This window comes from Pyxicephalus adspersus, chromosome 1 (genome assembly GCF_032062135.1).
Source record: "Pyxicephalus adspersus chromosome 1, UCB_Pads_2.0, whole genome shotgun sequence".
NCBI classification, from domain to species: Eukaryota; Metazoa; Chordata; class Amphibia; order Anura; family Pyxicephalidae; genus Pyxicephalus; species Pyxicephalus adspersus.
The window spans coordinates 128,032,950-128,055,252 of NC_092858.1; the positions used below are offsets into that span (position 1 = coordinate 128,032,950).

General features: G+C 36.1%; 1 protein-coding gene across 1 annotated transcript in view; it reads right to left on the minus strand.

The window, feature by feature from the left end:
• The window catches only part of USP9X (ubiquitin specific peptidase 9 X-linked), a 54,029-nt gene that overhangs the window by 25,318 nt on the left and 6,408 nt on the right, over positions 1–22,303 (minus strand). The window contains exons 2-16 of the mRNA XM_072414330.1: positions 12,290–12,559; positions 11,917–11,977; positions 9,697–9,788; positions 9,111–9,223; positions 8,754–8,972; positions 7,285–7,400; positions 6,130–6,381; positions 5,904–6,042; positions 3,919–4,071; positions 3,594–3,698; positions 2,648–2,854; positions 1,574–1,710; positions 824–990; positions 644–651; positions 32–430 (exon numbers count right to left, since the gene is read on the minus strand). Coding sequence (XP_072270431.1) covers positions 32–430; positions 644–651; positions 824–990; positions 1,574–1,710; positions 2,648–2,854; positions 3,594–3,698; positions 3,919–4,071; positions 5,904–6,042; positions 6,130–6,381; positions 7,285–7,400; positions 8,754–8,972; positions 9,111–9,223; positions 9,697–9,788; positions 11,917–11,977; positions 12,290–12,404 — 2,283 coding nt within the window. The 5' untranslated portion in view covers positions 12,405–12,559. The remainder of the gene's footprint in view (positions 1–31; positions 431–643; positions 652–823; positions 991–1,573; positions 1,711–2,647; positions 2,855–3,593; positions 3,699–3,918; positions 4,072–5,903; positions 6,043–6,129; positions 6,382–7,284; positions 7,401–8,753; positions 8,973–9,110; positions 9,224–9,696; positions 9,789–11,916; positions 11,978–12,289; positions 12,560–22,303) is intronic.

Genomic DNA, 22,303 nt, shown 5'->3' on the forward strand with positions numbered 1-22,303 from the left:
TTTACATTTTTTGAAGAGGAAAATTACTTACCCTCCAGAGATAATCAAGCCCTATAAGTTCTAAATCATCCATCATGTAGGCTCTACGTTTTGCTACAAGTTTTCCTTCACGACAATTAACAGCTTTGAAAAAGCGCTCAAAGCACTTCATGCCATTTTCTGTCAAGAGAGATGGATCCAGTTGTAGCACATTGTTTTCAAAGAAGTCCTTATTGATATCTGGATCCAAATCTGGCTCATCACCCATGAGCTTGGAGTACCACTTGAAACAGGCTTCACGGTCACAAAGGTAAACAGCATTTTCAGCTAAGCACTTCCAAATCTGTTTTGCCTGGGGTGCACAAAGCCAAAGCTGACCATCCTTCAATAAAAACCTAAAAATGTTATCATTGTAAAATATGTTAGACAAATTACTGAAATATACATTTTTCTAAAATTTAGATTACAATTAACAATGTGCAAAAAAAAAATAGTATGCATACGCATTATATGGGTACAGTTCCAACTCATGAACTAAGAACTACTGCATTAGGCTGTAAAAAAAAAAAAAAAAAAAAAAAAAAAAAAAAATGGTCCTGTATGTACAGCACTCGTTTATGCATCGTGCAGTCGTTAGAAAAGATCGTGAAAGATCATTTCCAACGACAATTACTGTACATGTGTAGTATACATAGCTTAGTTTGAACCGAAAATCCTATGCTGCTCCTATCTGTCTGAACTTAGCCTAAAGGTTGTAAGTAAACAACTACCTTTTCTAAAGTACTAACCTATTTCATGCCCTATTAGCACAACTTATCTGACCCTAATTTTGCTCAACCAATACACCAACTATGGGGTGTACTGTACTTTGACACACCTTTTGAGTACTGTCGCATGCTGTCCATATACGAAGAAAGATTTTCTGCCACTAGTGTAACAAGAGCGTGGTTATGCTGAAGCTGGTTTATTAAGTCATGTCTGTAAAAAACATGCGGACTGCGTTGCGTCTGGCTGAAATATAAAAAACACAATTACAATTTATTGTATATTCCTCACCAGAGTAACATCACTGCACATTAGAGAAGCAGAGAGTATATAATCTTTAGCCTTTTATTTGCACAAGAGAATGGATGCAAATCAAGTCTTTCAAAAAATTAAATCTCATATCTACACAGTAGAGATATAAGATCAACCTCAGCAAAGTACACGGTTAGCATCTAGATAGAGCAAAACAAAAAAGACAATATGACAAAAGTTGTCCAAACAACAAGTGTACAGGGCAACATATATGCATTTTTTTAATTACCTAGAAACACACACACTAGAGAACAGAGTGCCGTTGTAGAAAAAAAACAGGATTACCTGTTTAAAAACAGTAACATATTTCTGGCTATTAAATACCATTAAAAAATGTTTAAAAACAGGGTTGGGTATTCTAAACCTTAATGTCCATCAATGTCATAATAAATTGTCCCAAAATATGAAATTAATACAACATTTATAAAATATATAAAAAATAAACCAAAATGTGCAGATAATGCAACCTTTGCATTGTACAAAATGCTAACAAAGAACACCTTCAAGTGAAGCTTACCTTAAATTCTGAGGTGCTTCACCAAATAAACTGCATATTTCTCTAATTTGTTTAAGTGCTGGTATGACCCATTTGTCATTTGTACGCAGCTCTTCTATAAAGCGATCTATCCACTGAATTTTCTGTGTATCTCGATCCTATATGAAGAAATGGTAAAGTAAACTTTCAAGACATAAAATACACCTGCCATAGGAAAACTGTGAGCACTGCTGCCATCCTGAAAGTGTTAACTCCCAGGTTGTCATTCGAATACTTAGGCTTTAACAGCCTCTGTAACACTCAAATTATACTTCTGACATTTTATGAATTTATTTACAGAAATGTGATCCCTGAGAAAGGGGTAGGGAAAGAAAGTTGATATGATCTTTCTAAACATGTATGTGACTGCAATAGTCCTAATACTTAGTCCCTGCATGGCTGATGAATCAGATGAATCAGACTTTGCAGACACATTTTGTAAAGCATTCCGTTTCCTGATAAAGTCAGACATGTTGAAATTGCTTTATTAGGGCTTTCTTAATGAACGTTAAAATGCTGCCATTTCTGCTAGGAAAAAGGGAAGTCATTCAGCAACAAGTTATCTTATCTCCTGTTATTAAGTAGTCCTAGACGCTTAGCAGTAAGTCCTAAAAACAATACAGTAAAACTTAAGGAAAATGTCCCATAGGTCTAACACACACGAGCACATTTATTCTTAGAGTGAGAATGCTAGGGTAAATATTCAAATTACTTGCAGGAATGCCAGGTAATATGGATGCAAAAAAACAACAACAAACAAATCAATCTATTTCATGTACCACTGATAAAAAACAAAAACTAGGACACATTTTTTTTTCCTTATTACAAATAACATTTTTTTTCTTGGGTAAATGTGACAACCGCTGGCTATGAGTAGTAATTAATATGTATTTGTTCAATGTTCTGCTTGTAAATATACAATTGTTGTTTCTTGTACAAAAAAAAACAAAACTATTAAACAGTACTAATTAACTGTTCCAAATGTAATTATTACCACTTTACAGCACTGCTGAAACCTACAGATACAAATTTTAGCTTTTAGACTAGTTTACCAACCTGCGAGCAGCTGTAATCCAAAATTTTTATATGGGCACTCAAGGCTTGGTCCATTATATCAACGGGCACATCATCACTGTGAGCTAAATTCCACAGGAGGTTTAAAACTTTATGTGCCATTACACCATCTTTGTCATCTTCAGCTAGCCTGCGTATTAACTCTAGCAACTTCTCACGCTGTTTTTTGCTTGCATTTGTCCAACTAGCCTATTAACAAAAAAAAAAAAAGGGGGGGTTAGAAAGCAATGGATAAGTCAAAAAATGCACACTACAGCATTAGCTAGAACAACTCTGCAAAAGGAGCTCAGGCCGACAGTGTAAGAAAGCACAGCTGCAGCAAGGACTGGGCAAAGAGCAGGGCCTACTAGCAGTAAGGACAAAATCCATGTTTTTCCTATTATCATTAATATAGGCATGTCATTCATATACTGCTGACATATTAAGCAGCACTTTACAAGGTCCAGTCTTACCACAAACTATCCCTTAAACTTCCTGGTGGTCTGATTATATCAGATTTTTGAATGTCAAAGCAGTACATAGTTTTGCATGGAAATCTGTTTAGATTTCCTGCCAGATCACACCCCCCCCCAGCGCACCACATGCACACACCTTCTATTGATCACACCGGGACGTGAGGCAAGGGGACACATATGCCAGGTGGGTATTGCCAGAGGACGCCACGGGCTCTTGGAGACCAGGTAAGTTACCAGGAGTACCGGGGTTACCACTTTTGGTACTGAAAATTAACCCCAAGCTACACTGGGGAATACCGCCAGGGAGATGTAAGTGGTTCACAACCTAATATCCCTACCATGGTCATATGTCATGACTACAGTCTAAGGCCAATTTTTGAGGAGAAGACAGTTAACCTAAATTGCATTATATATATAAAAAACAAAACAAACTGATGCCAAAAACACATATGATTAAAATAAAACTCTCTTGCCTTAAAACAATCAAAAAGGTGGTCAAGTTGCTCAGGTGAAAAATCCCACGCTAACTTGGCAAGCAAGTCATGGACATTTTTTACAATGGCTTCATGTTTTCCTGCCTGCACATTAAAAAAAAACAAAAACAAAAACACACACATTATGAACATGTTCAGCATTCACAAATGGGTTACTCAACTACAACATCCAAATTAGATCATGTGTTCTCTCACTTTAATTTCTGATGGTCCATAAATAAAGGATTTCTTAAAATGATATTTGACAAACTCATGAGTCAAGTAATTCATATGTATTCAAAAACTAAGTAAATAACTGCATTACCTGTGCTGCCCAAATGTTATCCAAATCTTGCAGAGTAAGTGCTTTTTCTTTGATGACAAACCTAAGAATTTTCTCTAGTTTCTCCACATACTGAGGTTGATGAAGGCTATCTCGTAAAACAATAGATAGGATGTTGTTCTGTTGGATCCACTCCTAAAAAATGAATTTTAGAAGCTTTAGACTTGCATTTGTAATAAAAGAAAAAAAAAATTAGCAAATTGAAATGCACACAACACTCAGGGGTTAGGGGTTGTTTTTGGCAAAATGTTTACCCTAGTTAGGATTCACAGTAAACTTTGAATATCAAAATTGATAGGCAACTGATGTGAATAACTCTTTACAATACAACAGTCGTCTGGTATAGAACGGTCTAAGAAAAAAAAGTACAGTTTAAGTAAATAAAACTTACAGCAAAGTCCTCAAAAGTCACTTTATATCCCCTCCACAGATTTTATACTAATTACACATTTTATTTATTTTAATTATTGTTTGAAATCAGCAAAACATTCTGGGCAGTTTACTACAAGCTTTTTACAATAAGTTGCTGGATTTTGGGTGTTCCTCCAGATAGCTGGTGTGACTGGGACAGGTTTTATGTAGGCCTCCTTGCTCACACACATTTTTCAGTACTGTCCACAAATTCTCAATTGGATGGAGGACAGAGCTTTGTGATAGGCACTCAAATACCTTGACCTTGTTCAGAAGCCATTTTGTCAAAAGTTTTCAGAGATGCTTGGCATCATTATCCATGTTCTACCGGTTTTAGGATTAATTTGCACTTTAAGTGACAAGGTAATTTCTTCTCTAGGGGACGGAATAATTGTACTTCTTAAGCGAGATAAGAGCTGCGCAGTCCTATCGTGTTTAAACCTACAAGGTATTGTTTCTACAAATTAATGTGAAACCGTCAAGGTTTTCAAAGTTGGTTTTCAAAGATTTGTTAAGGACAATTTCTTTTTCTGGGGTCTTGGCTGATTTATTTATAGTTTTCATTATGTCATGCAAAAAAAGGCGTGTGTTTAATGGTAGGCCCAAACATACATTCAAACGTGGACTTAAATTAGGCCAAGCGGAAACTAAACGTCTTCATAAAAGCTTCACATCAAGCTGTTTAAAAAGGAACAGATAATGTATATGTGAACTGGAAGAGCAATATGGTCAAAAAAAGTGAAATCTGTCAGAACATTGTTAGAAGAAATTACTGTTACCCTGCACACAGTAAAGTTCCTGAACATATGTCAAATTTATAGTTTGTCAACAAAGTCTCTGGAGGGTTTATAAAGGGAGTTTTACATACTTCAGGTATTGAAAATGTCTGACTTCAACTGTATATATTATCTGTAGTAACCAGAATATTTTTCTCAATTTTAGAAGGCCACCATAAAGACTAGGTATAAAAAGTAAACCATTTAAATCTCTGCCAGAATTATGTTTTTTTTTTAAAAAGCTAGGTCATGATGGTGCTTGCAGTTCATTTCATGCTAGGTGCAGCAATATACTCCATCCTTTATTTCTTTATCACTTGAGTGAAATCGCAGATCTTTTTCAGCATTTAGATATGAATAGGTCCTTATCCTGTAGCTGCACTTTATTCACTGAAACTATTAAAAGATAAATAAAACGGGGTAAACTCAAGGGCTGCCCTTCATATTGGTGTACATTGCATAGGCCAGCCCATTTACTTGGAAAGGTTTTTCTAATGCGATGAACACTTTTGTGGGATCAAACCCTTGGTCCCGCGTCCTAACACTTCTATTATATATTAAATATGAATGTGATTTGGAAAGAAGGGCCAGTCAAGCTTTCACATAGGAGAATAGCCACTTTATTTTGACAGTAACATTGGGTCATTTGATGACATCTGTAGGTACCTCTAGGTGTCTGTTAATCATATTTGCAGAACTGTCAAATGGTATCTAATAATTTAATAAAAGCAGTTTGTGACATTTTCCTAGATTCAACATAAAAATAGAATCTCGACTTACCGCCATGCGTTCGGCAGTCAGCCACTCCTCCTCTTCTGGATTGCCATGTCTATGTGTGTAGTATGATACACTTGATATTACTTTGTTCACTTCATTAAGTGCATTCATTTTTCCATTGAAGGAAGAAATTTGTAACAACCTAAAAATGAAAGATTGGTAAACATATTGCAACAAGTATGTATAAGTAGGTACAAAAATGTATTTGAAAACTGATGTAGTAACTTACCTAAGTATCATTTTAAGCCTAAAAATTTCTAAATTTTTGACAGTTTCTTCTTGTCCTGGAACACGGGAAGCTAAGTTTTTAAGAGATTTTATGATCATGGACAGGGCATCATTTTTGGCTTCGTTTTTTGCTTCTTTTTTCAACTCATCATCAGTTAAATTTTCTAGAAATTGAGGAACCATTTCTATAATTGGAAGAAAGTATTTCTTGACTGTGTGAAGAGTTAAAAAATCGTAGCACTGTCCAAATGGCCTGCAAAAGAATTTGCAAAATAATAAGAATTTTCTAGTCGCTAGCTACTTTTAATTTAGTAAAACTACATTTTTTACAAAAGACAAATATAACAGCTATAGGTTACTTTTTTTATTAGTTCACTCCCTGTACTGTGAAGAGCTTGTAATCTTTGTTCCACCTCCATGGGAATGTGTGCACACTCCAGTAGTGGATGTCAGTTTTACTGTGTTGGCTAAAGCAGAACACTGTGTTGGAACAGCTATTTGTAATCCACGATCTTTTCTAACGACTGCACGGGTATGGTAAAGGTTGAGGCTGCTGAAGATGAACTTCACGTACTAACAATAAGCATTTATACCTTATGAAGGAAGTACTTTCATCCTCAACCCAACTTAGTAGCCCATACATTCTAAGACCAAACTCAACATTAGAGTTTACCTAAACATCATAAATAAGTTATGGTGAGCCTTTGCTTTTACTATGGGTAAAAACCCATATACATATCTTTACAAGCTGTAAAAGCTTTAAAACAATTTTAGCCATGCCTAGCTGCTTTTAAATGTTCAGTTTTTCTCAAAAACAAAACAAATCAGTCAGATTTGGTTGTTTGTTTATATCAGTGGGTTGGCAACCTGGCGAGGATTCTGAATAGATGGCCATGTAATATCTGGGAAGATGAATATTGTAGGACTTGCTATGTGGTCCCTTGTGCAACTTGGCCATCCAACCATAAGGTATATTGTTGGATAGCTACACCTAAAGAAGCCAATAAAGGCTTTAAAAAGTAGGGCTGGGACATCAGTATTTGCCAGAAGTTTGTTGGTGTCTAGAAGTGAGGTACTCAAATTATTTAGGATTAGGTAGGGAGCATAAACCTGAAAAATATCGAACAAAATTCATCATTTCGACAATAATACTTACTTTATGAGAGCTGCGATGATTTGAACATTCAAAGCTGAGCCATTCATAAAGCGGTCATGCAGGATCTGGAACCCGTTTAATGTGCCAAACTTATTAATGAGGTCTACTAACCATCCCTTTAAGAGAAAGAGACATCAGACTTAATTACATATGTTATCTTTATTCTCTATACCACTTTACTAGGTAATTTTACCTTACCTTTTGTACCCATGACTGTAGAACATAAAATTTATGTAACAGTTGACATGGGAAAAGGTAGGCAAGGAGACCACCAACAGAGTAAAAACAAAATTGTTTTACTGTATATTGTGTGAGGTAAACACAACATATTTATACAATTATTAATTTAAATTTTTATCCACATTTACTTGCAGCATGTTAAAAGTGACTTTCTTGACAAACTAGACAATGCTAAAGGCTTCAAAATGAGTTTGCTTTTACGAACCTAATTTATACATTGGCAAATATGGGAAAAAAAAGAAATAAAATATTGTATTTAATATACAAGATCCTAACTACATATATAAACTACAGTTATCAGAATATAAGTAGCTATTAAAATAGAGATATTCAGTTTCAACTGCCCTCCGACTGGTACTCTTAAAACTATTGATATTAACCTGCAGCTAATGAGAAGCTGGCAAAAACTGATAAAATATGCAAGTAAAATTCCTGGGATGTTTTCTGGACAGCTGTTAAACTCATCATAGAAAAAAGCAAGGAGTTTACAGCATTTAAGGCCTTTTTCTAGTAATCTAGAATCTTCCAGGTCAATGTGTTTCAATGGATACATTGATTACCATGAGGGAATGTCAGATTACCGATTTTATAAATAGAGCCCCAAGTGTTGCTCCATATCTAACAGTTTTTGGTGTTAATTTGCTTACCTAAAAAAAAAGCATGTGGACAACACTGATCTAAAAGCTCCACTGTACAATAAAGCCCTTTTGGCCTTTTGCAAATTTTATACACAAGTTATTGTTTTCTTAGATGAATAGGTTTATTCCAATGTATTCACACTAGCCTTAGAATTTTTTTCCTATAGAAGACAAGTAAAAAGATTTCTGTAAATCATTTGGAATCGATCTACTGTATTGATGAACACATCAATTACAAAACGGCTTGTACTGTTCATATATACATTAAAATAAAAGGAGAAAAAAAATGTTCTAAATAAAAAATATTGTTTAGGAAAAAAAAAACAAAATAAAACGCTTCCTTGTGTAAAGGCCTGTTTACAATAGCTTTTTTTTCCCCAAATGATTTTATTTCTATCAAGGTGAAGAAGACTGAAAATTATCTCAAACCAACCTTAATACAGCTAAAAGCAAGTCAAAATGCACTTGCACATAAACATAACAACCGCTGATAATTTAGTTTTTAAAACTTGTTTTCCTAATGCAACCCACAAGTGTAAAAAGCAACCATAACAAGCACTCAAACAACCTCAGAACAGACAACAAACTCACCTTCGGGGAACGTGGGTCAGGAGGACGGGCAAACAGCTCATCTTCTGCCAACTGAACTCCAGCAGGGACAGTCTCTGATGGACGTGTACCATTGTAGATATGAAATTTACAATGAGGGTTTACCGCCATTGCTAGTAGTTCTAGAAGAGGAAACCAATCTTGGGAAAGCTTGGCCACACATAGTTCCACAAGACGATGAGTATTGTTAATTATACACCTCTGTAATAAGACAAGACAAACCACCATCAAGAAAACTTGATACAAAAACCTCAAATTTTTAGAATTTTCAGAAAAATTGATAACATTTTACTACCTTGGCTGGAAATGTCAGTTAAAATAATCAATAAAAATACTTACATGGATCTCAAACTTCCAGCCGCTCACTGCCTCATCAGTGAGAATTTTTGTAAAGGATATTGTTAGACCATCTCTAAAGAATCGTTGGCATGCTTCACTTTTCACATCAAGGCCTACACAATGGTAAAAATTAAGAGAACATTAGAAGTGATGGCACAACATAATGGAAGCAAGACACCGTTAAGCTTTCTTTTTTGAAAAATCTACCTTTTGTTGATAGGAAGAAATCATAGCTTTTAGGCTATGTATATACTTTTCAGATTTCTGTCAAAGGAAACAAATTTTTTCGTGATAGTTTCACGTGACAGGACAATAAATGAGCACTGCACACACACATCACTGTTCTGTTCTATATGGAAAGGGGAGGATGAGCAAGTGGCACCGTGCTGTGCCCTGCTCAAATGGCAAGTACAGGGGTATCCTTGTTCGGTCATTAGATGATGCGCCAGGACAGCACATCAATTAGATGTCAACACAGGGAACATCTAGCGTGTGTACAACTTTACAGCAGGAAGTTTTTTGTTTTTTTTTTTAAGACCAAAAAAAAAAAAAAAAAAAAAAAAAAATAAAAAACTAGATAACATACCTTTTTTACTAAGATCAATAGCAGCTTCTAAAAGAACTTCTAATTCACCTTTAGGCAAAACTGGAACAACCCAGCGAAAAAAATTTCTACGACTGGATAAATAAATACGGCAGATCAAGTTTTCAAAGCAGCAGGACTTACTCTCAAAATGGTAAAGGGGCCTATCGTTTTCTTCACTTATCATAAACTCTTGCACTGCCTTAAACCAAACCATCAATGCCAAATGAAAGGTCTCCTTCATATCTCCTGTCCACTCCCAGCATAAATGGATTTTTAAAAACAATTTGTTTGCAAACACAACTGTACTATTTATGGTTTTCATCTCATTACTTAATTTGTGTATTATATAATTTGCTTAAATAGTGGTCAACATACTCGCTCCCATTGTACAACTGCTAAAATATTATAGCTGAAGGGGGTGTATCTTCAGCAAGGGGAAGCAATTTCAGAGGAGCTCCCTTCACCCTACTCACTATTCTGCGATTCCTGTCAGCTCAGTCACCTCCAGATCATGGCCAGTAACAAATATTTTATTCGATTCTCTACAGGGGCATATCATTGTTCCTCAAAGGGAAAAGGAAAGATGCTGCAGTTATTGTCCCATGTGTTCAAACAGGACCAGCCTTACAGACCACGTTATAGCTGTATAGTAATATATTTTTCTAAAACACCTCCCTAGTGTGGCAAATTTTAAAACAGAGTCCAACGTCACATACCTATAGACAAAATCACATAAATATGTTTTGTATTAATTTTGTATTGGATTGGATACAGGACTTTGTATTGAATCCAATACAAAATATTTGAACTTCCCGCTACGACCCCCATCGACGAGCACATGGACGGACATCATCTGGAACACTTTTGCAAGTGTTTTTACCCCGAACCAAGGTCGGGTTTAATGGCCAGGTGGTTAATTATTAACAGTGACAGCTGCATTTTCTACACTAGGTGTATACTTGACTGAAAGCAGGTTACCTGTATTCCAAAGTACCAGTTTATATTCAGATCAGTTCACATTCCAGTATTACAGTATACTATAAAACCCAAAAGTTACAGTAATACCAGCTAACACACCATTAATAAAGACTATGACACAATCATTGACCATTACAGTGCAAATTAGAAAAAACAGCCTATAGTTAGTTCTTCACTATACTTATCTAAACAACATTAAAATGCATTAACTTTAAGTATCAACTGTCTTCATTTACCATATTCTACAAATAGGAATTACCAGCAACTACATATATTTATGCTAGCAGTTGTTAAAAACACCCAATTCTTGACAAGAACTGAAATTAAAACGCATTTACCACAGAACAGCTATACAGCTTGTCAGAGTAATGCAAACACCACAACAACCAAGACTGTAAATTTAAGCTGAAAATAAAATACATTTCTACTACTTTTTTAAAATAAGGGTGTCTTACATTTATGGTCATTGAAAAAAAAGCAACCTGACGTTGCTGAACAGAGGATTAAATGCCTTTAACATGAGAAATCTTTTACATTAAAGAGTCAAGGAATTTTAGCAAGAACACTAATTAGATTACTTGACCGCAATAAACATAAAACAAAACTCAACTCTCTCTGTTCATTACCAGCAGCGACAACTTTAACTAATGTTGGTCTAGGGAGAAGGGAAGGAACGCGAATCCTCACATATTGGTGTGCGTGCGTGTGTGCGTGTGTGTGTGTGTGTGTGTGCGTGTGTGTGTGTGTGTGTGTGTCCTTTAAAGAAAATTTATGAGAAGGGAAGGTAGACTGCTATACTTAGTAGTGGTAGACTTTCATACTTAGGCATTGGCTCCAATGTTTTTTTTTGTGTTTTTTTAAATCAATGACATGGCAAGTATAGGGATATGAATTACTGACACTTTTCCAACAAAGGCTTGTTTTAGCTAGGTCAACAACTCAAAAATATTTAAGTCACAGATAAGTATTTTGTAGAGGGAGTCAACAATGGCAGCTCCTATACTTCTCATAGATAAAGTACTTAAAGTGTACCTAAACTCAGAATTTTTACTGTACATAAAAGTGTAGACAACCGCCTTTTATGTAAGGTAAAAAATTTGTTTTTGTTTTTTTTTTGTTTTAGGTGCAACACCCTTTAAAAAAAAATAAAACAATAAAAAAAGAAGGATGCAGCATCAACCCCTAATTCGATTGAGAATGAATGGGAAGGCAAAGCCTCCTGGGATATCTACGTCACGTTACCGGGAGGCTTTTAGGCGCTCCTCCTTCTGCATGCCAGAGCATTTCGGGCATGTGTAGGAGCCTTTTAGCGCAAATAGGAAAATTTAATGATCTCACCTATGCGCAGTGGGATCAGCAAATTTTTTTTTCATCCTACACCACCCAATCTCACCCGAGTCGGGTGACGTAGAATGAAGAACCCGGAAGAAGAGGAGAAGATGACGACACCCGGAGCACCTGCACCCAGACGGCGCAGGACCAGATGCAAGACAACCTCGTATGCATCGGACTGCTCTACGGGAATAAAGTTAAGTGTATTTTTTTTTTTTTTTTTTGTGAGTTTTGAGTTTAGTTCCTCTTTAAACATTTTACATACCTGAAGTAGCTTAGAAAAACAATACTGGGAAAAATACCTGATTCTGTTGAAGTGGAGGCTGGGACTGTCCATCGGGAGCCTGGCCTTGACTTTCATTCCCTCCAACCGGAGAGCCACGGGTCGTGGCTGTCATACTCGACACAGGGCAGATCTTTGCAATTTTGTCTGTTTATGTAGCAATTGCTAGAGAAGAAATTATAGTCCCTTCAAGATAGACAAGCCGGCATACGTCTGTCTTACAAAGCTCCACCTTAAGCACAGAACATTTTGCAGGGACCATTACATAACCTGTAAAGAAGAGAAAATGGCTATTAAATGCCAAAAAGAAAAACTATAAACTACAAGAAATATCTCAGATTTTCTATATACAAACTTTATTGCAAAATCTTTTGTTTAGTTATTAGGCAATCTTACCATAACCCAGAATACACAGTAACTATATGTTATACAGGCCAATTTTTATCAGTCAATGATCACCTATGATACAGTTCTAAATATACCAACAGCGTAAACTAAAATAATTAATAAACTATCATTATCCTAAGACGTAAAAAAAAAACAAAAAAAAAACCAAAACTGTAAATATGACAATTGTGTTTGGGATTTTTTAATTGTGCATAGATCTCCATTTTTGGCCAAGATGCCTAGAAACACCTTTTGGCTTGCCCACGCCATTCCAATTAGACAAAGCATAAGCACTTTCTGGAAGACCCAAAGATTGCCCACTTTCTTACTAGCCAGTAGAAAAGCTTTTTTAACACAGAGGAACCCCTTTAAATAACTTCCAGCTCTTCAGGGAGCTCCAGCTATATTATCTATATCCAAAGCTCTCCGTACATGTGGTGGTCATTCCTCCTACATTGCTGGCCAGTGGGAAGAAACACTGGATTAGGGAATGGAAAGGGTTGCCACTAAAAAAAAAATGATAATATAATTTAGCTCACTATTGTTACAAAGATACACGTGAAAAAAACAAGGAGGATATTAGTAGCTACAATAATGTTTGGTCTGCCCTAGAAATAAAAAGAAACAATATGTTAAGAAATGCACTGATAGCAATACATTTGCAACACTAAATACTAAAGTGAAATCCTTCATACTTTTCCAAGGCAGTGATGCCAGGGAGCATACACTAATAGAAAATGTACAGGAGGTAACCCACATGCTATATGTTATTACATCAATGGAAAAAAAAAAAACTACGGTAATTATTTTGAAGTTTGTCTTGCTATACAGATGTAGGTTATAAATATATATATATATTTTTTTCCCCCCCCCATTAAAAACGTTGACTATGGGCAACACCTATTGTTATGATCAACAACATGACTGAATGGAAAGTTGGGGTAAACCCAACATTTTGGGCTCTAGTTATAAAATAGGAAATCTGACATTTTCTCAAACATTCCCTGGTGGGAATTAATTATTGCCCCTAAAACACATAGACTTGGAAAACTCCCATAAAGCAATGTTTTAGGAAATGCCAGATTACCTATTTTCTAACTAGCACACTTGGGAGCTGGACTACAGAAGCAATAACATAAGTAATTACAGTAGGGAAGGGAAAACCTTAGTTGTTCCTGGGACAAGAGGGATTTTTCTTTATATTAAAAAGATATCCTCCTGCTTGCTGTACAGGAAGTAAAAGGAAGTCGGCATATTAAGTCAAAGATAACCAAAAAAAGTTATTACTTTATATCATCCACTGTGTGCATGTTCCAAACCAATAAATGTGTTAAATTATCATGCGTCTGTGTACTTTGTATATACTAATCAATGCAAAGAGCCTTTTTTTGTAAACAGGATTTATATAGCGCCAACATATTACGCAGGGCTGTACATTAAATTAATTAGCAAAAATAAATTTCTTTGACCGGCTGAATACTGGACATATTGTTTTTAATTTTGGTTTCTTGGAGAGACTATCAAGGAACATTCAATTCAAATTTGTAAACAAGAATTTACCTTCGCATCATTCATTAAAAATTTTTTTTATTGCACTAAAATTTGGGGGGTTATTTTGCAATCAAATACTAAAACAAAACAAAAAAACCCACACACAACCTGCACTTCCAATTTCAAGCAACTAATTATATCCAGCACAAAAGCACTAATATGTTAAAACAGAAGACTTTCTATTCATCGGTTCTGAGTCAATGATGACTGCTTATTTGAGCATATTTTGCCAGCATGTACAGAAAGTCTACAGCCAGGGATAAGAGAAATACTGTATGTAAAGATACTTTAAGTACCATCAAGATAAAAAGTTTTGATTAAAGAAGCAAAATAAATAAACACCCTGCAGAACCACCCTTACTTACAACAATGTTTTTACAAATCTTCATAAATTAATATTATATCAATATTATTGTTATTAACATTCAGAAACTATAAAGCAAGATTTACAAAAAGATGATAAATTATAGATCATTGGATCATTTTTTTAGATAATGCCAAATAGAATAATTTTCGTTTCATTTATTTACCTTGGTTTTTTTTTTTTTAAAGTGTACCTAACTCCAGAATTTTTACTTTACTTTTACTTTAAAAATGGTAGACAACACTTTTAAACCCCCTAGCGTTCTAATTCTCTTCGTATTTCCATGCAAAAAGCGTTACATTTTTTTGCATGGAAAATTATTTTACATTGTAGGCACTATACAAGTAGTCACTCAGGAGGGGTAAATGGCCCAGTTTTTTCCTGCTAATGTGAACTAAGCCTAACGTGTTACACCACATTGATCACCACTATTACACTACTACAAGGGATTACACTATTAAATATAGAACACTAGGCAGTTGGATTAAAATACACAGCACCTAACAGTTTGGGCAGAATAAAAAAAAAAAAAAATTGAACATTTTAACAAGCCAGGCCAAGTTGGAACAAATTATAGGGGAAAGCTAGAACACCGACACAATAATCGAGGTTACCTGTGGCATAAACAACAGGGAGCGCTAAATTTGCTTGGCCCACTTTTTTACTACCCGGCCACAGCTTCCCACCACCCGGCTGAAAATATTTTCTGGGGAGAACACTGGGTTCGTTTTTGGTTTAATTAAGATTTAATTTAACTTTTAAGACTTGTTTGAAAATCACATTCATAGAAAAAATGGTTCACAAAACTATGAACCAGCACTTTAATCTTTCACAGCAAGTACATGTAGAATAATTGGCAGAACAGTGGCTCAGTGGTTAGCACTTTGGCCGTTGTAACGCTAGGTCCCAGGGACGAATCTCGGCCAAGAGATCTGCCTGGAGTTGGCTTGCATTTCCTCTGGGTACACCGGTTTCCTCCCACATTCCAAAATCATGCAGTGGAGGTCAATTTGCTTCCCTTCAAATTGTTCATAGGCTGTTAATGACATATGACTATGGCAGGGACATTTGATTGTGAGCCCCTTTACGTGCCAGCTAGTTACATGACTATGGAGTTCATAAACGCTGCGTAATATGCTAGTGCTATCTAATTACATGGTAACATTAATAACGTAATGGAGCATTTGGAGCAAATTTAGGGTAATGACCAGGTACAGAAATAAGTAATCTTTTCAGATACTTGCCAGTATTACAACCAGCAACAATTGTGTAGAAGACTCTACAATGAGTGACATGCTCTTTGAGATATCTCCCCATCTCCAAGAGTTGTGCTAAATCTATACAGCACAAGACAAGTACAATGTCTGCTCTTTCCAAAAACAAAGGTGCATTCAGTGCCCACAGTAAAAAGACTGTATCCACTTTATGACTTCAATAAGCCTTTAAAGTCATTTAACACTAGGCATTACCAGAACATCACAGTTGCAGAAAGAACTGCTTGGTTGGCATGTTCAAAATTTTCAGACCAAAACTATAAAACTGAATATTACAAAGTTCAGCCCATTTAACTGATGAATAATGCAATAAATAACTTGAGAAAGATACATGCAAACACATTGCAAGCACTGAGAAGTTTACTGCGGATTGGATGGTACATGTCAGCAGTTCTCACATGACACCAACGCACAACTAAATATTAGTCATAAGGTCATGACAACTTTATACACCTGACAAGCAATAATGATAAATAACATTTCACTACATACAAATATGATTAGTGAAAAGTATAATGATAAATAACATTTCACTACATACAAATATGATTAGTGAAAAGTACCTTTAAATTGCAGAAAAAAAAAAAAGCCTTACAAAAAACTGTGCCAGATCATAGAAGAAAAGCAAAATTTGAGATGAAACAAGCCTTGCTTTTATGTCATCCAGAATACTTTTTAACAAAGGCCATGTCAAACCCATGTTAGAACCAAGCACTTCCACATGTAAAGCATAGGACCCTGAAAGCAAATAGCATGTTAAGTGTAGAATGTTCTTGAATCTTAACCACCCGACCATTAAACCCGACCTTGGCTCGGGTTAAAAAAAATTGCAATTATCGATAAACCCGAACTTCTCACTGTATGAAAATACAGTGAGAAAAGTTAGGGTTTATCGATCACTTACCTGGTCCCGCTGTGATCATCCAGAGTCGTGTTCGTGTTTCAGCGTCGTTCTCCAGCGTCGTCCTCCCTCTCCAGCGTCGGGTGCCTTCTCTGAGAAAAAGAAGCCGGCCGGTTTTTTACATAATTGTGTTTTAAACATTTTTTATAATCATGATATCTACTAGAACCCTGTTCGGACATATTTCTGTAAGTTACAGGTCTACAATTTAAAAAAAAAAACTTCATGAAAAACAGTGTACCGCTTTTGGTACAGAAATCTAGACCTCAGTGTAACGCCCAGGTGGTTAAAGGTTCCAGGGGCCTCTTCTATTAACTCCAAAACCATGATCTCAAACTTTTTTTTCCCCAACTGTATGTGCAAAACCCACCCAAGATCAGTTTCAAATATGGTTGCTTTACTGAAATGGATGAGAATATTTCCATATTTTACCAACATTTACTATGCAACCCAGTTGGCGATTTTATTTGAACAACAAGAATTGTGTATATGCCTAAATATCATTAGACTGTATAATATTTAAGGTCTTCTGCAGCCCTATGATCTGGATGACTTTTAGACATTAGAATATAGAACGGTAACATTTTAACGCTTTACCATTAAAAAGCTCTAACCAGCAACACACTGAGCTTTTAGTTGATCTGCACATTATAGCTTTGTATTACAAAGATTAAGCACACCCATCACTTATCTGATATGTACAGGGACCACAGAAAGCGCTGCAAATGGTGATCAGCATACACTGTATACACAAGAGACAAGTTAACACCCGCTAATACGACACAGAAAAGCATCTACAGTTTTCTTTAAATAATTCAAGTGACAAAACAAATTATATGTACATGATATGAACATACAAAGTTATTTTCAACAGATCACTACTTTTAAAAGCTACAAAATGCAATGACTGGCCTGGCTTTTTGATTCAAAAGTAGTAAATTATGGGGAACACAACTAACATGCAACCAATGTTTGCAGAATAACAAGCTAACAGTCTACATCTTGTTTATAGAAAAATGTTTCCTTTTAGCTAAAAAAAAAAAAAAAAAAAAGTGCACCCCAAATTTCCCAATAGCATTATAACAGCTTCCTATACAAAAAACAGGAAATCTACAACACTAAGCATTGGGATGTGCTAAAAAATGTAATTCCCTAACTTTTCGAGATTGTATAAAGACTTTTAGTATAAAGATGTAGGTAGAAAGGTCACAGACACAGTTTCTTAGAAGGACAAGCTTGTTTTTTTACCACTTCAACTTATGGCATTTGATATTTTGAAAACCAGTATAACACAGACTTGGTATTTGTTGTAATATATTTTAATTAAAATAAAATTTCAATATAACAGACAATATTAGCATTGTAAAAGCGAAAAAATTCCTAAAAACAAAAATATGAAGCTTACACAAACCATTAAACACACATTTAAAATGCACAAATATGAACCGCTATTCCAGCCAAAAGATTAGTTAGTCAGGGTTAGACAGGGTACTACTACCACTGCTTGGACCCAACAGTTCTAGTTTTAGCTAAATTTAAAAAAAATTATGCAGGTTTAAATCTCAGCAGGGACACTACACACATGGAGTTTGTAAGTTTTTCCTATGTTAGTGTGGGTACTTCTAGGCATTCTGGCTTCCTCCAAAATCACACACACACATATGGGTAGGTTAATTGGCTTTTCCTAAGCAAATTGGCTTTAGACTACAGTGAAGACATTAGAATGAGATCCTCTTAATGCTAGTTAATGACATAACAATGAACTTGGAAATTTAAAAATACATAATAAAAAAAGCTACTAATTAAATGTTCACTGCAATAATCGTACAAAGAACTCATGAAGGCAGTATGTGAATGTCTGAAAACTAGTAGTGTCAGTCAACATTTGGAGAACTGCAGCATACATTTTTCAGTAAACCAGAAAGATTGTTGTTTCAGGAATGAAAGACTTTTTCCCCAGTCGGGATTTGCATTTTTTGGTCCGGTAGCAGCAACAAGAATTGACAGTTGTACTTGACAAAAAATAAGGCTAGAAACCCTGCTGCTAAAACTTTAGGAACCTGAAAATCCGGAATCCTCCATGCTGCTGCCAATACTATAGTCCCTATATTTTTAAAAAAAATACTGTTTCTCTGGGAACTGTTTCTATAAAATTACCTGCTTTTGTGAAAAAGAAGTCACTTCTGAGATTCAGATTACAAACTTCATGTTCTAGTCCATCTATATTCACTTTAGGTGAATATAGGTCAATTTTCCCAGCAACACAACTCAGCCCTATCATTACCTGTCTCTATAATTTTATACCCATACCTGCTAAGCACACAGTGTTCTCCCTAGCCTCTTTTTAGCAGTTTTTGGTTGGATATTGAAAAGCTGGGTCCTAATACAGGGGCTGCCACCCGCCTACAGGTATACTTTGGAATACTATGTTTGCACTTGGATGTTGAAGAAATGCATTTCACTTGGGATCCTATGTCCCAATAAATGTGTGCCTAAACAATGTTACTACTGAAGGACCTAAGGTTGTAAACCATATGTGACATTTTACCACAGACTTCAATTTGCACTTAATAAAATGTAAACCCTGTATTACTTAGTTATCTATAATGAGTAACTCCTTTATTTTTAGAGAATTATATAGTCAAAAGATAAGAGTAATCTGATCAACAACCAAGCCTAAATACAATAATAATGTGTTTAGGATGTTTAACAACATCAGGTCATACATATGCAGCAAGTTCTGAAATCTAAAAAGAACTGTTTTGGGACAAGTCTTTTACTTAAATATATGTAACTCATAAGTGGGCATACATAATTCATATACCCAAGTAGCTTTTCCAAGGTCTTACCTTTAGTTTTACCTTACCATACCTTTTTTTTTTTAGTTTCAAAAACAACTCGGCACCAGTAGAAAAGTCAATGTACAAGCAGAGACTGCAATCTGCAAAAATGTCTGGCATACAGAGAGAATGTCTGGCATACAGGGAAAGCAGTGGTCCAATACACATTTGTTGGTCAAATATACAGACTATTTCACTTTACATTCTTTCACACAATAAAAGCAGCCATTACTCTTCCCAGTGGAAGAATCCCCCAAAGAACAAGGATGGCACAGTACGTCTGCCCGTGGACCCTCCTGACTTATTCTTAAGGTTTTAAAGGACAGAACACTGTGGAAAACCTGATGCTTCCATCAAAGGAAGAGAAAATAATTGGTCTTCCAGAAGGTCAATAACGCTAAACTTAACACAATTCTATGCAATAAGTGTTTAAAAACTGCTTATAGATTACTATCCACTGCACAGAAAGTCAGTCCAATGATGAATTTATGGCTGGACTTGAAAAGGTTATTCATGACCTCCAAGCACCCCAACACATCTGAAGCCATAAGAGGAATAAGAACAAAAACTGCCATGACCAGATTTGCTAAGTTAATAAATGGCCGATCCCTCGCAAAATTAATGCCTCCAAAAGACTCATATATAAAATACCCATATGGTCTACCTACTTGCAAAAAAACAAAACTACATACATTATGCAGTCTGTCACTGAAGGTAAAAAAAAAAAAAGTAGCCAAAATCTCACGAGAATACTCCAGTTTAAGCTTTCATTTACCGGTAACAAACAGAAAGGTAAAGAAAAACTCCAGGTAAATGATTAAGTGCACAGTTAAAAACACATGTACTGTATGTCAGTAACAGTATTTGTCCAAGGATTCATATCTTAGATAAGTCACTCTTGTGATTTCCAATACTTTCAACACTTCACAGACAGGTGACAAACAAAACTCCAATTTAAGTAATTTCTTTATTCCACTATTCAGCTTTCTAGGTCACCTTCTTCAGCTCTTTTGTAAACTGGATCAGAACAAACACATTTCTCCAGTAAGTAGGGAGCTGGTCAAAGAAAAATAAAGTAAAAATACCGTTCAAAAAAAAAAAAAAAGGTGCAGCACCACCCCCTAATTCTCGGTCGCCTAGGCGCAAAGCCTCCCGGGATAACTATGTCAGGCATCCCGGAAGGGTCTTGGGTATTCATTCTGCGCATGCATCAGCATCTCGGGCACACGCAGAAGGAGCCTTTTCTCACTGCGCATGCGTGAGAGCGGCAAGTTTTTTTTTCCCCCCCATCTTACATCACCTGATCTCGGGCCTGGGTCAGGTGACGTAGGATGAAGAACCTGGAAGAAGAGACAAAGACGGCAGCGCCCAGAGCGACGTGGGACCCGATGCAGGACACCCCCGGACAGATCTGACTGCCCTGCAGGATTGAAGGCAAGTAGATTTTTTTTTCCCCCACAGTTTTCAGTTTAGTTCCCCTCTAAGCTGAATTATCTTTGAGAAAGCTACCAACTATCTAAATATGTCAAAAGAATGGAAGGTAAAAACAACACTTTAACAACACTGGGGTATCCTTTTAGGTGCGATTTATTAAAAGGACCCAGTCACCTATTTCAGGACTAAAGAAGTGCAATACTCTTTCAAAACAAAACTAAACCCTACTTATACTCACCTGTGCCCGTTTGTCACAAGCACTGCCATATCTCTTTTCTTCTTGTCTACCTTGTTTCGATCTTCAGCCATCTTGTTTAGCCAGGCTGGGGTAATCATACTCCCAACATGCCTGGTCATTCAGTCCCAGCAAGCACAAGGAAGGCTGGGCTGTGGTGGGCATCCCGAGTTGAGCATGTTCAGCAATTCTGACAGAAAAAGTTATCTGCACTGTTGCAGCATTCCACAACACATCACATCTAAGCCTCTGGCCCTCTATTGCCCAGGTGAAGTTTTCTTTTTAACTGTATATGTGTAGTTGGATCATTTCATGGAATGGCAATCCTCTCATTTTGAAATGCACAACTATGACTCTAGACAGAGTATATAGGTGCCCGTTAGCAAGTGTTGTGGATGTACTTCCTGCTATTGGATGACAACATTCTCAGCAACACTCCTTAGAAAAACCTCACCCCATGCTGTGAGTTACTATTCCGAAACAAACCTCACCCTCTGCTGTGAGATACTATTCCGAAACAAAAGTGAATGCATGACCAGCCCACACCAGTTCAACTACAGGGAAAGCGCCTACTGCCAATTAAGAGTGACAACAGCTCCGACTTCAAGATTGGCTGTTATGTTAGATAATGTGGCATGCACTCACAAGTAGCTAGGAGGGCAAAAATATAAAAATATATGATGCTGGAGTTTTCAATAATAATAAAAAAAAAATCTCAAACTGGCATTTCCCCACCACATTTTTCGATAATATGCCACAAGCTTGGGCATTCACTTACAAACGTACCTGTCTGAATGCTACACACATTCAACTCACTGTACATTTTTGACATGCCTTGGTGTCAGAATAAATAAACTCCCATGCACATGTTTGGGAGTAACATCATTCCAGTCAAGAAAATAAAAATGGCTAAAACACCTAGCAAAGCACCAGGTGAAGAGGATGGCACTGCTGATGCAATAGAGATTATAGTAATGCTAATTCGCATACCTAAACTCAGAAATTTCACTTTACATAAAAGGGTAGGT